The sequence below is a fragment of the Eurosta solidaginis genome, chromosome 3, assembly GCF_040869045.1.
Source record: "Eurosta solidaginis isolate ZX-2024a chromosome 3, ASM4086904v1, whole genome shotgun sequence".
NCBI classification, from domain to species: Eukaryota; Metazoa; Arthropoda; class Insecta; order Diptera; family Tephritidae; genus Eurosta; species Eurosta solidaginis.
Genome location: NC_090321.1, coordinates 3460059 through 3475532, shown reverse-complemented (window position 1 = coordinate 3475532; position 15474 = coordinate 3460059). Strand labels below are relative to the sequence as shown.

Sequence of the window (15474 nt, the reverse complement as noted above, 5' to 3'; positions counted from 1 at the left end):
ATTAAAGTTAAAAATCTTCGTAAAAAATCCTAGTTATGATTCGACTTATTTTAAATAATTTTCTTTTAAATGAATAATTCCAATTTCTCACAGATTACTATTAGAAAGATTTCTCAGCACAACGAAACCTTGCGGAGCAAAGCTCGGCGCCCAGGTACTTAAATTAATAGCTCAAGGCAGTATGGGACATATAGATATGTATATGTAGCTGAGGTGAGAACAGTTTTGACAATGAGGATGGTTAAAGTGGCCTTTCTCAGCGGCAGACTTAAATAAGGCACTACTTTTCTAAAAACCAAAGTCTATCTACTACAACAAAAAAAAAAAAAAAAAAAAAAAAATGATTTAATTAGCTGTATTTGCAGGGAAACAAAATTTTACAAGACTCTCTCAACTTGCTCAAAAATTTTATAGATTTTATTTTGAATATACACTTATATAAATTGAATGACATTTCTCTTCGGTGTATAGTTGTGGCCACCGAAGTGTGATGGTAGCATGCTCGCTTACCATACCGAAGGTCTTGGGCTCAACTCCCGAGCAAAGTAACATGAAAAATAAAATAAAAAGTTTTTTCTATTAGAAAAATGTTTTCTAAGCGGGGTCACCCCTCGGCAAAATGTGTCTCCCTTGCAGATGCCAATCGGAGACGGCATATAAAATGTAGTTCTCACACCGCCAATTTGTAGGGAAAATAAAAAAGTATGGCGACGCAAGTTCGAAGTTAAGCTGAGTCTAAATATTTTCGGAGCTAAATCGCGCCAAGTATTTATTTATGTTTTATAGTTGCGTAAGTGTTGCTTCTCCTTATAAGCTTTTCAGTGGTATTTATGAAAGGTCTCAGCACCTGCATGAGTTCAAGAAAGGATGTAAGATCGCCCAGCAGTTACTGTATTTATGTAACCTCATAAACATCGCAATTGCAGTTGTAACACTCACAAACAAATAACGCGCCAAAATTTAACAAAGCAAGATATGTAGAGAAAAACTGTAACGAAGACTCATTTGCATTGGTGCACACTCGTATAAATGAGCACAATACTAACACATAGATAATTTACATCCATGTGTACGATGCCTAGAAGTATGCTTCAACTAAATAATGTTGGCTGGTGCTCAAGGCAGCTCATCAACTTTTTATGTGCGGAAATAATAGATGTATGTAAAGAAATACGGACATATACATATGTATATGTATGGGTTAAGTATGCACATATGTGTGGAAATGGCTTCGTTGGCAAGTATAACATTGGCCCTATTGCTGGCAAAAACGACTTTAATCTGACATTTACTGTTAAAGCAAAAACAAAAAAACAAAAATATTCTACATATCAGTAAGCCATTAATGTGCCACAGCTGACGTGATAATGAAATATATTACAGTAATTTTATTAAAACAAGACATGTTTTGAGAACAATTCATAAGCACTTATGTACGCACACAGGCATACTCACATACATATATATGAAAGGATTATTTGTAGCCAGTAGCCTCACTTTAAATAAAATGAAGCAGGTGCATACGAATAAAGTTCTAAACGAGGTAAAGCAAAACAGTCTATTTTACTAGCTTTGCATTTAACTGCTATAGAAGAGCAAAGTAGCATCGTTTTCATAGCAGATTTTAGACTAAAAATGATGTTGTAAGTATGCAGAGAGAGATATCAAGTTTTATATCTTAATTTAATATTTTATGCGAAAGTACTTAAGTGAAAATGATTGAGCAAGTGATGTTAGAAAAGTTAAATTAACTTAATTGGAATGAATAGATATAATATAAAATTTAATAAATAAAAAAAAAATTTATTTAATTAAATAAAAAAATTTATAAAGAAAAAAATAAATAAATAAATAAAAAACATAGAAGAAAATGAAGTAAAAAATTAAATTTAATTTAATTAATTGGCGACCGCCTTGTTTTGATGGTACTCTGCCTATCACACCAAAGATGGGTTAACGCCCCGGGCAAAGAAACACCAAAATTTTAGAAATAAGGGTTTTCAATTATAGGAACAATTTTCTATGCGGGGTCAACACTCGGCAGTGTTTGGCGAGCACTCCGAGTGATTTCTGCCATGAAAAGCTATCAATGGAAACTCATTTGCCTTGCAGATGCCGGTCGGAGTCGGCATAACCCGAGTAGGTCTCGTCCCGCCAATTTGTAGGAAAAATTAAAAGGAGTACGTTGCAAATTGTTAGAGAAGCTCGGCCTAAAATCTCTTCGAAGGCTATCGCGCCTTACGTCTTTTAAATTAAATTAAATAAATTTAAAACAATAAAATAAATGAAAATAAAGTAAAACAAAATGCACTTAAATTAATATAAAATAAAGTAAAATAAACTAAAATAAAATAAAATAAAAAAAGAAAAATAAAAATAAAATGAAATAAAATTAAATTAAACGAAATAAAATAATAGATTAAGTCCATGAAAGGCACATGAATGAGCTCCTCCAAATAACGGAAGATTTCTCACGAGATATTTGTATGACATTTGGGCTAGATAAATGCAAAAGACTGCGTGTTCAGCACGGAAATCTAGTAATGCATAATTTTCCCTTAGCGAATAATGAAAAAATAGATGCATTAGAAGCAGATGAGTCCTATAAATACCTAGGTTATGTGCAGGCCAGAAGAATACATCATAATGTCATGATACAGAACATCACTGACTGCTTCCTAGATAGAACAAGATCACTCCTTAAATCCGGTCTTAATGGCAGGAATTTATTTAAGGCAATAAACACGTTTGCGATACCAGTGCTAACGTATAGTTTCGGAGTATTAAAATGGTCTGACACGCAGTTGGAAGGTGCTAAAAGAGCGACTCGAACACTGCTCACAAAATACGAAGCACATCACCCGAAATCTGCAGTGGAGAGAATAAACTTATCTAGAAGTCTAGGAGGGCGTGGCCTGATAGATATCCAACATCTTTGTAAAAAACAGATCGCAAACCTACGCCAGTATTTCTTAGGGCAGAACACAGCACTACACCAAGCTGCATGCGGAGCGGATAAAAACTATACGCCTTTAAACCTGTTTAATCTCGACATACAGAATGAAGAAAGGGATTCTATTCATACAGCACGACTCATTGATGAATGGAAAATGAAAACACTTCATGGAAGACACCCCCATTCATTAAGTCAACCAGGGATCGATCCCGTTGCTTCAAACCTATGGCTGAAAAATTCAGGAATTTTTATGGAACCTGAGGGCCTCATGATAGCAATACAGGACCAAGTCATCGCCACAAAAAATTACTTAAAGTACATTGTACGCGCTGAAATAGACAGTGACAAATGCAGGAAGTGCCAACAGTAGTCGGAAACAATACAGCACATAATAGGAGCTTGCGTTATGCTCGCAGCAACAGAATATTTAGCACGACATAACAACGTAGCGAAAATCGTTCACCAGCGCTTGGCAATTCGTACGAATCTGCTTACAGAAGAGGTCCCGTATTATAAATGTACTCACTCGACAGTGCTAGAAAGTAGCGAATATTAGCTGTACTGGGACCGCACTATACTTACAGATAGAAGTATACCCCATAACAGGCCGGATATAGTCCTATTAGAAAAGAAAGAAAAGAGCGCGTATTTAATTGATATTGGGGTTCCCAATACGCACAACTTGAAAGACCGGCACAAAGAAAAGAAAAGAAAGTACACACGACTTTCTCAGGAAATTAAGCTGTTATGGCACCTTGATAAAGTAAGCATAGAGCCAATAATCATTTCATCAACAGGCGTGGTACCCAAAACTAGACTTAGAAGATAAGCTTCTACCTATTCAAAAGGCAGTAATTCTACCAACAACATCCATTGTACGTTCGTTTTTAGACATTGACATGTAATTTACAGATTATTATGAATATTTAGTATAAATAGCTTTATATGTCTTGTTGTATACAACCGATGTATAATGTATAGCCCAAGGTGGAGCTCAAGGAAGAAATAAAATAAAATAAAATAAAATAAAATAAAATAAAATAAGATAAATAAAAATAAAATAAATAATATAAAATAAAATAAAATTAAACGAAATAAAATAAAATGAAATGAAATAAAATAAAAATAAAATAAGATGAAAAGTAAACAAGAGATATAAAAAAATAAAATAAAGTAAAGTAAAAAAAAAAAGAAAGAATTATATAATATGAATATAAGTTAAACGAAAAAAATAAACATGAATAAAAAACAATTAATTAAATTAAATTAGAAAAAAAATTAAATGAAATAAAATTAAATAAAAAAAATTAAATTAAATAAAATTAAACATAGCTAAAAAAATTAATAAAATAAGTTACCTGTTATTAATTGTTATTATCTTCTCTAGGAATTCTAATATGAATTTACCAGTGTAAGTCTTGTAACAACCTTGCAGAGAAAATGGCAAATAGTCACACAAAACACCAGGTGGCTCAATGAATATCTCTTAACTATTGCTAATCGGATACAGAGCGGGACAAGTGACAGCCACACTTATACCAATAGCGCTTACGTCAGAGCTAACTGAATTAATATGAATTAAAATCAATAACTCTAAGGCAGCGATAATTTTAGAACGACTTACGAATGAGAAAGCGTTCAAAGGAGATTATTATAACACCGCTGCGAGAGGATACAATTAGAACTAGTACCAACTTTTAATGCCATAGCTCTGCGCTAGTTCGGAATTAGTGCCTTTTAAAAAATTACCGTATATAGCCAAAAAGTTTGTATATCATATTATACAAGTTTTGGAATTTACGTTTGTGATGCTGTGGAGTCTACTATGCGAACAAATTGAGGCATATTTGCAGGCGTAACAGCAGCAGCAACGTTCTACCACAGCTGGCAGCGTACATTCACGTTTTAGTTGATCTGCTGCATAACAAAACACACTCCACACCCGGTCCCTTATGTTTTTACGTGAATACGTTTGTAAAGACAAACACATTTTAAAAAGCATCACACATTTAGCATGGTTAAATCGAAAACTTTTCCAATAAAATCTTTCATGTTAACACGTAAATATACAAAGTGTGGAAAGTGGGTGAGACTTAATGGTGGCGTGAAAATTCGAACGGAAATGCATTAGCACATGCAAAATTGTTGGAAAAGTAGGAGTGCATCGAAATTATTTAAGCACCGAATTTAGTTGGCAGGACGTGTGGGCGCTGTGTTTTTGTATTTTTAAATAAATTCTACTGCCATCTACGATTTCATCTAAAAGTACGCAAATCGCTCGAAAACTTGTTTTCAGATTTTTTTTTTACAAAACTCTCAGCTCTTAAATTCAATAAAGTAAAAATTTCAATTCGTAGTATGAAATAAAATAAAATTTAAAGGCATGCCTTGGTGCAAAATGCGTGAACAAGCGATGATAGCAACGAACAACACAACACAAAAAAAAAAAATCGTCGCCAGAATTTTTAATCAAAAAGCAATGCGAAAAAGGTTGTAAACTTCAGCGAAACAATAAAAACATTGGAATATTTTGTTTGATTTTTTTTTATATTTTACTTTTTCTATTCTTGGCTTTGCTTGCTCTTCTAGCTAGAAGTGAATTATTAAATTAAAAAAAATCAAATAGGTCATGGCAGGATACGTGGATACGTGTTGTAGGTGAGTAACGGTGAAGGGTGTTTTTATGCGATATTTTTATGTTGAACGCATATTAATGCATGCACTTTTCTGATCAAAGAACACGACTATTTTCTGAATTATAAGTTGTATCTTGTTGTTGTATCTGATAACAAAATCTGTATAAAAAGACTTTAACACGTTTTTATTTCCTTCATTCGCCACCAACAAGTATTGTGATCTGTTGTGCTAATGTCGATTTCTTGTCCAAAAGACAGACCTAAGAAATTAGTTAGCGTCAGTTATTAACAACCTGATGTACGGTAGGCTAGAAAATACCGTCTTAACATAAATTCAAGATTGGTTCAATCTTTGGTATATATTATTGTATGATATATGGTAGGCGGGGCACGCTACCACCACACCACGGTATCCGCCGGTTAATAGCTAAGACAAAAGTTGGAAAAATATATCTGAAAACATTTGTAAGATTCTCATTAGCTCGTACAGACCAAAAGCACACGAAAGTTATGCGGGTGATAATTTAAAGAAGTAAGAACAACAACCTGACCCTCATAGAGCAAAGCTCAACATTAAACTATGGCAACAAATTAACCAAGGTATGATCATAAAGCGTATTTCAATCATGTGTGCAGAATCCTCAAGGGTTTAAGTTTTGATTCCTTAGGAATATTGACAAAATTTCACACTAACACTTGGAAGCTTCATTATTTTCTCTTCCAGCACTTTTTCACACGTTTCCCGTATGCGCCAGATTGCTGCTACATGTTGATGCAACATGTTGCTAAATATTAACTTTGAATTTTCATATCTAGGGTAAGAAAAAAACTATGGAACGGCTAGCGGTGGAGAGTTGAAGCGTTAGTATGAAATGTTGAACTTTTCACAAGAAGCAGTATTTTGTAAAGTTGTTCATCTTCCAGATTGGTTGCAAGTTGATCAAAGGTCGCTTGGGACGCCTTTTTATTTAAGTGCAAGTGAAAAATAATTCAGACGTTCTGGTCTATAAGTATGCTCAGCGAAAATTATATGTATAAAATGCGTTTTCTTAAAAATACCAAGAATACTCTGTTGCTAGAAATATATAGTCCTAATCCGTTGAACTGTGCTAGTCTTATCATACAACTTCACAGAATGGACGGCGCTATTTTTATAGACCAAATATTATTCCATGTTTTATGACCATACAAATTTCTGTAAGCTTTATTCGGTCTTACCAGGTACTAATGTTCGATTATCCGATCTTTAATAGAAGAACTGCAAAGTTTATTAACTATCATTGAAGTATATTCCACGGGCGCGTCCGCATTCGCTAAATGTGCCAGCCTTTCAACATCCGACGCAAACTCTTGCAATGTTTCACCAGGCCCCTGGAAGCGGTTCAGTAACTCCATTTGGCATATCTGTCACCTATGTTCAGTTCCGTATCGTCTCTCTAGAGCGCCCATCAATGCTTCATAACAGTTTCGTTCGCCCTTTGGAATGGTTTGTAAAATCTCAGCTGCAGGCCCTTTCAATGCCATGAACAGTGCAGCAACTTTATCTTCAGCATTCCAGTTGTTCACTGCTGCGGCCTTCTCAAATTGTAGCTTAAAGACCTGGAAAGGAACATAACCGTCAAAAGATGGTGTTTTTACCTTTGGATTACTCGTTGAAACTGCTGGGCGATTTAGTTGCAACTGCTCGATACGTCCTCTCAAAGCATCCACCTCGGCCTCGATTTTTCCTCAAACTGTAAAATTTTTGTATCTTGCGCCTCCAACTTCGAGGAAATACGTCCTTCTTGCTCTTCCAGTTGAGCAGAGATCTGCGATGATATCTGTGCTGAAATTTGCGCCGAGATTTCGGATATTCGTGCCTCTTGTGCTTCAATCTTCGCTGTTATACGGTTCTCCTGCGATTCCAGATGATGTCTATCTTGGATGTAATCTGTACATACGCGTTTCTTGTGCTTCAATCTTCGATGTTTCTTGTGCTTCAATCTTCGATGTTATACGTGCCTCCTGTGATTCTAGTTGTTTTCACATCTTGGATGTTACTGTCGACGTCTGTGCAGATATTGCAGCTAATATTGTGTTCAAGTCTGTGTTCGTCATTGTCTGAGGTGTTTCGTTTTTCTCCTCAATTCTTGTTGTTGCCTCATCGCCATCAAGATGAAAGACATACTCTTCCACGTTAATTCCTTCTGCTTCTATTGCCTCTCGTAGTCTTGCCTGAAGTTCGAGTTTATTGCCGGTTGTATTTAATCCACGGCTCTCCAACTCCTTCTTCAATTGCTGGATCTTCAATTCACTCCACTTTGCCATGTCCTTTTTGCACTCGAAATCTCCGGAATTTATTCACCAATTCCTCTTCTGACACCAATTGTAACGATTTTAGTGCAATTCCTCTTATTTGCAACCTTCTCCTAACGTTCGAATCACTAAACTGTAATAACTCCACTGTTCAATAATGCAAAATGGCCTTTATTAAAGTACTTCACAATAAACACATATACTTCGATTGATAGCTTGCTTAAATCAAACTGATTGTCGTGCCTCCACTGTCGCTATTTTATACTGTGCGGTTTCCTCGTTGACATATTTCTAGGCGCTTCTATTTCCAGAACTTACTAGTTAGTTATCAGCTATAAAATTACTCAGCTGTAACTAAAGATGAGTGATTTTAAAGCTTCTCTCATTGCATACTTTCGGGAGTATCTCAGATATATGCATGTGGTTGTGCGTTGCTTCACCGCTGCGTGTACGTACATATGTGTAGACATAATGATTGATTCGTTTATGTAGATACAAGTGACTGTCTGCTTTATTGTAGTTGTGACTTCATTTACTTAGCATCAGACTAGTGATGTGAGTATCACGTAGTGTCACTAATATTCGCCACATTATTTTCAAATTTTTTATCAGAAAATTTTTGGCTTGCGAATATTCAAAAATCATTGCTTAATTATGTATCTTAAGATGTCGATAATTTCATAAAAAATATTTTTTGCTCCCGATCTAATCTCTAATTGGGCTACTTCTTTTTGAAATGCTAACCTTTAGTATCTTCAAAAATTTACGACCTAATCAATGGCGCCCTACGTGAGACCGTATAATCTGAGCTAGGTGCAGCCTCCAAACAATAATTAAATGGATAAGAAAAGCTTTGTCAGAAACTCTAGGAGTAATAGTTACATATCTTCTGCAAAATTTTCAAAGATCGATATGAGGTACGACTTCAAGAAATGTGGCATGCTAAGAGTCGGATATTTAATTTAAATGACATAACTAAATACGGTTGAACGTTAGTTTTGAATATTGGTTTGTTCACATACGATTGGAAAAACGAAAATAATATTTAACGAAAACTGACCCGACTATGTAACGTAAATTTTAGAAATTAGATTTCAAATGACTAGGCTAGGTTAGGTTGAACTGGCCGGTCTATAAGGACCTCACATAGACTGACTGAGTCTGTAATGTTACCAGAAGTTTGTTTTAACGACCAAACTGAAAAACCTTATCAAAAACTAGGACCTATGTTATAAAATAACTCCGTCCTCTTGGCAAATACTAGAAGCTTCCTAGGAATTAAGCCACTTGCTGCTTCTAGATCTGACAGCTGTATCACTCCTAATAGCTAGAGTCTTAACCTCGCAAGTGCAGGGCACGAGCACAGAACGTGCTCGATCGTTTCCTCCTCCAACCCGCACTTCCTACATCTGCTATCACTGACCAAGCCTAATTTAAAGGCATGTGACGCCAGAAGGCAGTGTCTAGTCAGAATACCCGTCATGAGTCTACAGTCCTAACGTAAAGTAGTAACGTAAATTTTAGAAATTAGATTTCAAATAACTAATTAATATTAAAAAGCAATAACCGATCCTCACTTAATTCATACAAGCAGACAACATGCAACATACAACATTTTTGATACCGCTAACAACAAAAAGCACAACTTTGACACAGTTGGGATAAGTTTAAACAGCTAAGGCATTACTTGGCTGAATGCGTTTGTAACACTTCAACCACGGTAGGAGTGCAGGTCGAGTCCCACTTCCGGGAGAAGAGGCTTTGAAGAGATATACATGTTATAATCGAAACAGCTATCGCCTTCTCCGTCATGTTGTCACGTTGTTCAAATTTCTCCCAAATTATCAAATAAAATGATCGACGTATTTAAGCGAATATCAATAATAATAAAAGCTATGTCCAACCTCCCAAAATAATAGGAGGCACCCTTTACTTTTGCAGCACGCATTTTCAATTCATTTGCTTTACTCTGCGTGGCTATAGGTAAGCATTTACATATGTATATGCCATAGTAAAAGCTACCCATACAGATATAGATCCACATAAGGAAATACATATGTTTGTATGTGGTGGGATGTCGCGCTTGTAAAATTTTCACGTTTAAGCGCTTACAATGAAATGAAAATTGTATATCTAAATCGCAACAGCATTTTCGTTTTCGATTGCAAAACAAGCAACATTTTTTAGCCGCACGTGAGCAGGAAGAATAGCTGAAGCAACAACGGATTTGCTCCAACTACGCAAACGGGCAAAAAAGAATGTACTCTATGTGATGTTTCAGATTGTAGGTTACATTTTTATCCCGGTTTACATTGGCATTTTAAGTGACAAAAACACATTGATTTATGATCACTAAGGGCCTAGAAGATTCAATGGGGTCATATTAAATCATTTCCGAGATGGTCGTGGCAGTATCTTAATGATGCCTGTTAAATTAATAGATCTATATCCTCGAAAGGGCCATTAATATCCATAACACTCCCCAAAATCCTCGGGAAGTTTCCGTATCGCTACAACACAAACAACATCAAAGTGAAAATATCAGTGGCTATTTTTATCAAATTTCGCAAAATAATTTCTTTTATATAAAAATTTCAATAATTTAATAAAACCCGTTTGTAAATATTGACTATGCAAACCAAACTCAAAAACGTTTTCGAAATATACGAAAATATCAGCTTTTTATTTTGAGTTTTAAGAACTTGTGAGTATGCAATTAAGTGATCCAATCTTTCTAAGTCTGACAAAGGAGAACTTGTGGTCTCTCAAAATGTGTAATGATTGTTGACAATTTTTTTTGGGAAGGGTGTTTCAGATTTTCTTCCCCTTAAAATATAAAGGCATGCACCCCTCGTATAAAAGAAAATATCAAACCCCACTTGGCAAAAAATTGGTTGTGGTACAAATATGCATACTCAAAAGAAAATCCATTTTCGTTTTCGCTGCTTTGGTATGCTAATTTTATCACAGCCGTCAATGAAATTCGCTGTGAGTTTCTTAAGGCGAATTCAAAATCACCCTCAAAAATCTCCTCTAGCGGCAAAAGGGCAGCTACCACAAAAAGAATAATATTGGGAAAAGCAAATCAACTTTGGATAGATATCAACTTTCAAAGAACTTTGTGATGGTTTAAACGTATGAACTTCTGACCCAAACGCCGACTTAGAATCGCCGATTACAAGAAGAGAAAATGTGAAAGGCATTGTATAGATTCTTCGAGTTAATAGAAATATATCCATCATTCTGGACAAAAAGTCCTCACATTCTCTTAAATTTTAAATTCATTCAATTGAGGCATGTTTTAGTGCCTCGTTTCCTTCTTTTAAAATATAATTTAAATAAAAGCATCGAATACGAAAAAAATAGTTTCTTAAAGGTATTTTCGTGTTATTAATTTTATTTCTTTATGCTTTTGTTATTCTATATAAAAAAAAATCCTTCCTTCGTAAGCTTTTAACTTTCATCTCAAAAATGTCCTCTATTAATTTTATTATTTTTCCATTTCATTGACGTTTTATTTTTGTATAAATATTTATACATACATATGTACACATGTACATAATATATATGCAGATATGTTTATTTTTCGTTTTCGTACTCACATTATGCCTTTTGCGTTCACGTTCCGGCACTGCATGCCAATTAAATTGTAAATTCCAATCAAAACCGCCCACATTTACACCGACTGAGTCGCGGAAGTGAAACTCCAATGTGGTATCGTCAATGACATCGATGACCGGACAAACGACGGTGGTATTGTTGCGCGCTATGCGATCCAGCAGCGGTTCAAGCCAACCTGGTTGGATGAATAGAAAAATTTTACAAATTTTAAACAAATAAATAGTGGGAAAAAAGAAAATAATATTGCATGTATGTTTGTATGTTTGTATTAATGCACGTACGAGTAAATATTGAAATATGTGAGGGATAAATTCACATTGGAATCCCCAAAAGTAAACGAGTTCCGTAAATTGGAAAAATAAACCTAAAATTTATTTAGACATTCTGATGGTCAGTGCGTAGATGAAACTGTATTTTAAAAATAGGTGAGAGCACACAGAGCTTGCCGGTCTTTAAGTTGAAAGGCGTTATGCTAATTTATGCAGAAAAAATTGTAAACGTGACTCTTACAGTGGATGTAGCCGATATTATAACCATAACCACAACCGTCATCATAATTGTGAACAATACACACTTTACTATGGCAGAAAATTAACAACAAACAAGTAAGGATGGCTAAGTTTGATTGTAACCGAACATTACATACTCAGCTGAGAGCTTTGGAGACAAAATAAGGGAAAATCACCATGTAGGAAAATGAACCTAGGGTAACCCTGTTTGTATGGCATGGGTATCAAATGGAAGATATTAAAGAGTATTTTAAAAGGGAGTGGGCCATAGTTCTATAGGTGGACGCCACTTCGGAATACCGCTATAAAGGTGGAACAGGGGTGACTCTAGAATTTGTTTGTACGATATGGGTATCACATGAAAGGTGTTAATGAGGGTTTAAAAGGGAGTGGCCTTAAGTTCTATATGGGAAGACCTTTTCGAGATATCGACCAAAATGTGGATCAGGGTGACCCAGAGCATCATCTGGCGGGTACCGCTATTTTATTTATATATTAGATACCACGAACAGTATTCCATGATTCCAAGGGCTTTTGATTTCGCCCTACAAAACTTTTTCATTTTCTTCTACTTAATATGGTGGTACAAAGATTTTTCCAATATTATATTTTGCGCCAAAAAACCAACCCAATCAACATGTTTCATTCCTTTTTTCGTATTTCGTATAGATTTATGGCATTTATTTCATTTTTCGATATCGAAAAGGTGGGCGTGGTCATAGTCGGATTTCGCCCATTTTTAATACGAAGATAAGGTGAGTTCAGTGAACTAAGATTTTTTCTCAAGCTATCGTGTTAACGGCCAAGAGGAAGGACAGGCGGTCGACTGTGTATAAAAACCGATTTCGCTCATTTTCACAGAAAACAGTTACCGGCATAAATGCTATGCCCTTACCAAATTTCACAAGGATTGGTAAATTTTTGTTCGACTTATGGCATTAAAATTTTCTTTTATTTTTGTATTTTGTTGCACCATATCATTACTGGAGTTGAATGTTGACATAATTTACTTATATACTGTAAAGATATTAAATTTTTTGTTAAAATTTGACTTAAAAAAATTTTTTTTTTAAGTGGCCGTGTTCGTCATTTGATTTTGCTAATTTTTCTTAACCACACATACAGTAATAGGTGTAGCGTTCCTGCCAAATTTCATCATGATATCGTCAACGACTGCCAAATTACCTTCTTTTAAAAGTGGGCGGTGCCACGCCAATTGTCCAAAATTTTACTAATTTTCTAATCTGTGTCAAAGGGGCGTAGCGACGGGGGGTTTTGGGGATTTAAACCCACACCCCCTTTCCAAAGGATCATTTGGTTTTTTAGGTCGTTACAATTCAAATATTTGATGTTTTTATGTCTATGTTAATAAATTTCTTTATAATTCTGCTTCGTATTTACTTTGTTGGTGATATTATATTTTTAATATGCAAGCATATGTATATACCAGACCTGTAAAGAAAAAGTACAAGTACAAGTACAAGTATCAGTACCTCAGTATTACGAAAAATGAGTACAAGTATAAGTATCGACGTACTTGTACTTAAATTGTTGAAGTACAAGTAAAGTACTTTCGAAGTGCTTTCATAAGTATTGAAGGGTTTTTAGGCGGATCAACCAGCATTCTTATGATCACCTAACTTTGACAAAATAGTTGAAGAAGAGTTTTACAGGTATTTTAATGATACATCAACTGATTTCAATATGCTTCAGAGTTATCCTCTTATGAAGCACCCGTCACTCAAAATGAATACGCCCTTAGCTTTCTCCGACCCCGTAGAGCGTTTATTTTCCTTAGCAGGCATTATTTATAGTCCTCGAAGGCAATCAATGACGGACTTTTCGTTTGGAAAGCTAGTACTAATGAAGACAAACACAAAACTACTTTAATATTGTTAGCTGTTGTACAATTTATACTTATTTAATATGTTGTTGTACTTCGTGTCCCTTTCTAATGTGAATTTAACTCATATTTTGATTGTGAAGAAGTGAAGAAAAAAAACTAGCAAACCACAAAATACCAAAGCCATTGACCATCATGCATCCGCTGAATCGAAATATTCGCCAAACCGCAATCACAAACGATGAATAAACTAACCGCCTCAAAACATGTTTACATAACAAATATAAAATTTAATAAAATAATTTTTATTTAAACTCATGTAAGAGGTTTGTACAGAAAACTAGAGAAGATAATTGGAATAACGATAGTCATATGTAGGGTGCAACCATATCACTGACAAACATTGAAGTATCTACCTACATACATATGTATATTACATATCTAATACGATGAGCTGCTCAACCGAGCATTCATTTTTAAATTTCTAACAAGTATCTCGCATATCCTGTGGATTTTCTCGTTTTCTTCGTCCTTTTTGTGAAATTCGATTACTCATTCTCACACAAATGCACACAAATCCACCGAATCCTATGGTCATCAATCATTAAAAATGGAGCAAAATTGAATTTAAGCTTTTTAAGCTCTCAATGCTCAAGAGAATTTAAGTTTATCATTTTATGTCATAACCGTAAGGAACTTTTGGTACATTGTAAGATTTCATAATAAATCAGTTGCTTACCTTCATAAATTTTTTTTTTTAATTGTATGTATGTATTTCAGGTTAAAAATCTTAAACATACACACGCGCATCGCCTGTTGGGTGGAATATCAACTTATATTGGCTGCCAGTTCAAAATCGTCTTATCCAAACATAAATTCAATACATTTTGACATTTGGTGTATCATTTAAGAAATGAATTCTCAGAAAGGGCTTTATTCAAAAATGTACTGAGATATAGCGTTTTTGAACTGGCTGCTGAGGTTGGTATTCTCTCAGCCGTAGATATAGAGAACAAATTTTTTGGTGCCTAACATATTTATCGCTTCTGGATTCAGGTAGAACTTTAATTTCGATCCCTCTATTTTTGATAATTTTGGATTTGTAGCCACTTCCGGATTCAGTTTCAAGTCCGATTTCGGTTTTTGGTGTAGGTCCGGTTTTGGTTGTGTTTCGGATTAACGTCGGATTGGACTACGCTCTCTGTTCCCGTTTAATTGCGGGTAAATTCAAGTAATCCAGTTCAAAAGTTTTTCTGAGTGGGGTCGCAGGGGTTTGACAAACACTTCGAGTGTATTTCTGCCATGAAAAGCTTCTCAGTGAAAATTCGTGTGCCTTGAAGCTGCCGTTCAGAATCCGCATAAAACATGTTAGCCCTTTTCCCACATATTATTGTAAAAAACTAAAATGGTGCACGACGCGAATTGGAAAAGAAGCTCGATCAAAATCTCCTCGTAGATAAGGCGCGCTAAGTAATGGTTTTCGTTTTCTTCACATTTTTAACTACATTTCCCTCCCTCAGTGGGAACTTTCGATTGGATAAGGGCAAGCGACGACTTTCACGAAGGTTATTTAAGCACAACTCATAAGCTATCAGACTTTTTTTTACCACGGCA

The 15474-nt window shown here is 35.0% G+C and overlaps 1 protein-coding gene across 18 annotated transcripts in view; it reads right to left on the bottom strand.

Moving 5' to 3' along the window:
* The window catches only part of Pgant9 (polypeptide N-acetylgalactosaminyltransferase 9), a 264067-nt gene that overhangs the window by 73387 nt on the left and 175206 nt on the right, over window positions 1-15474 (bottom strand). For all 18 annotated transcript variants that reach the window (XM_067770414.1, XM_067770397.1, XM_067770404.1 and 15 more), the window contains one exon: window positions 11490-11683. In XM_067770414.1, coding sequence (XP_067626515.1) covers window positions 11490-11683 — 194 coding nt within the window. The remainder of the gene's footprint in view (window positions 1-11489; window positions 11684-15474) is intronic.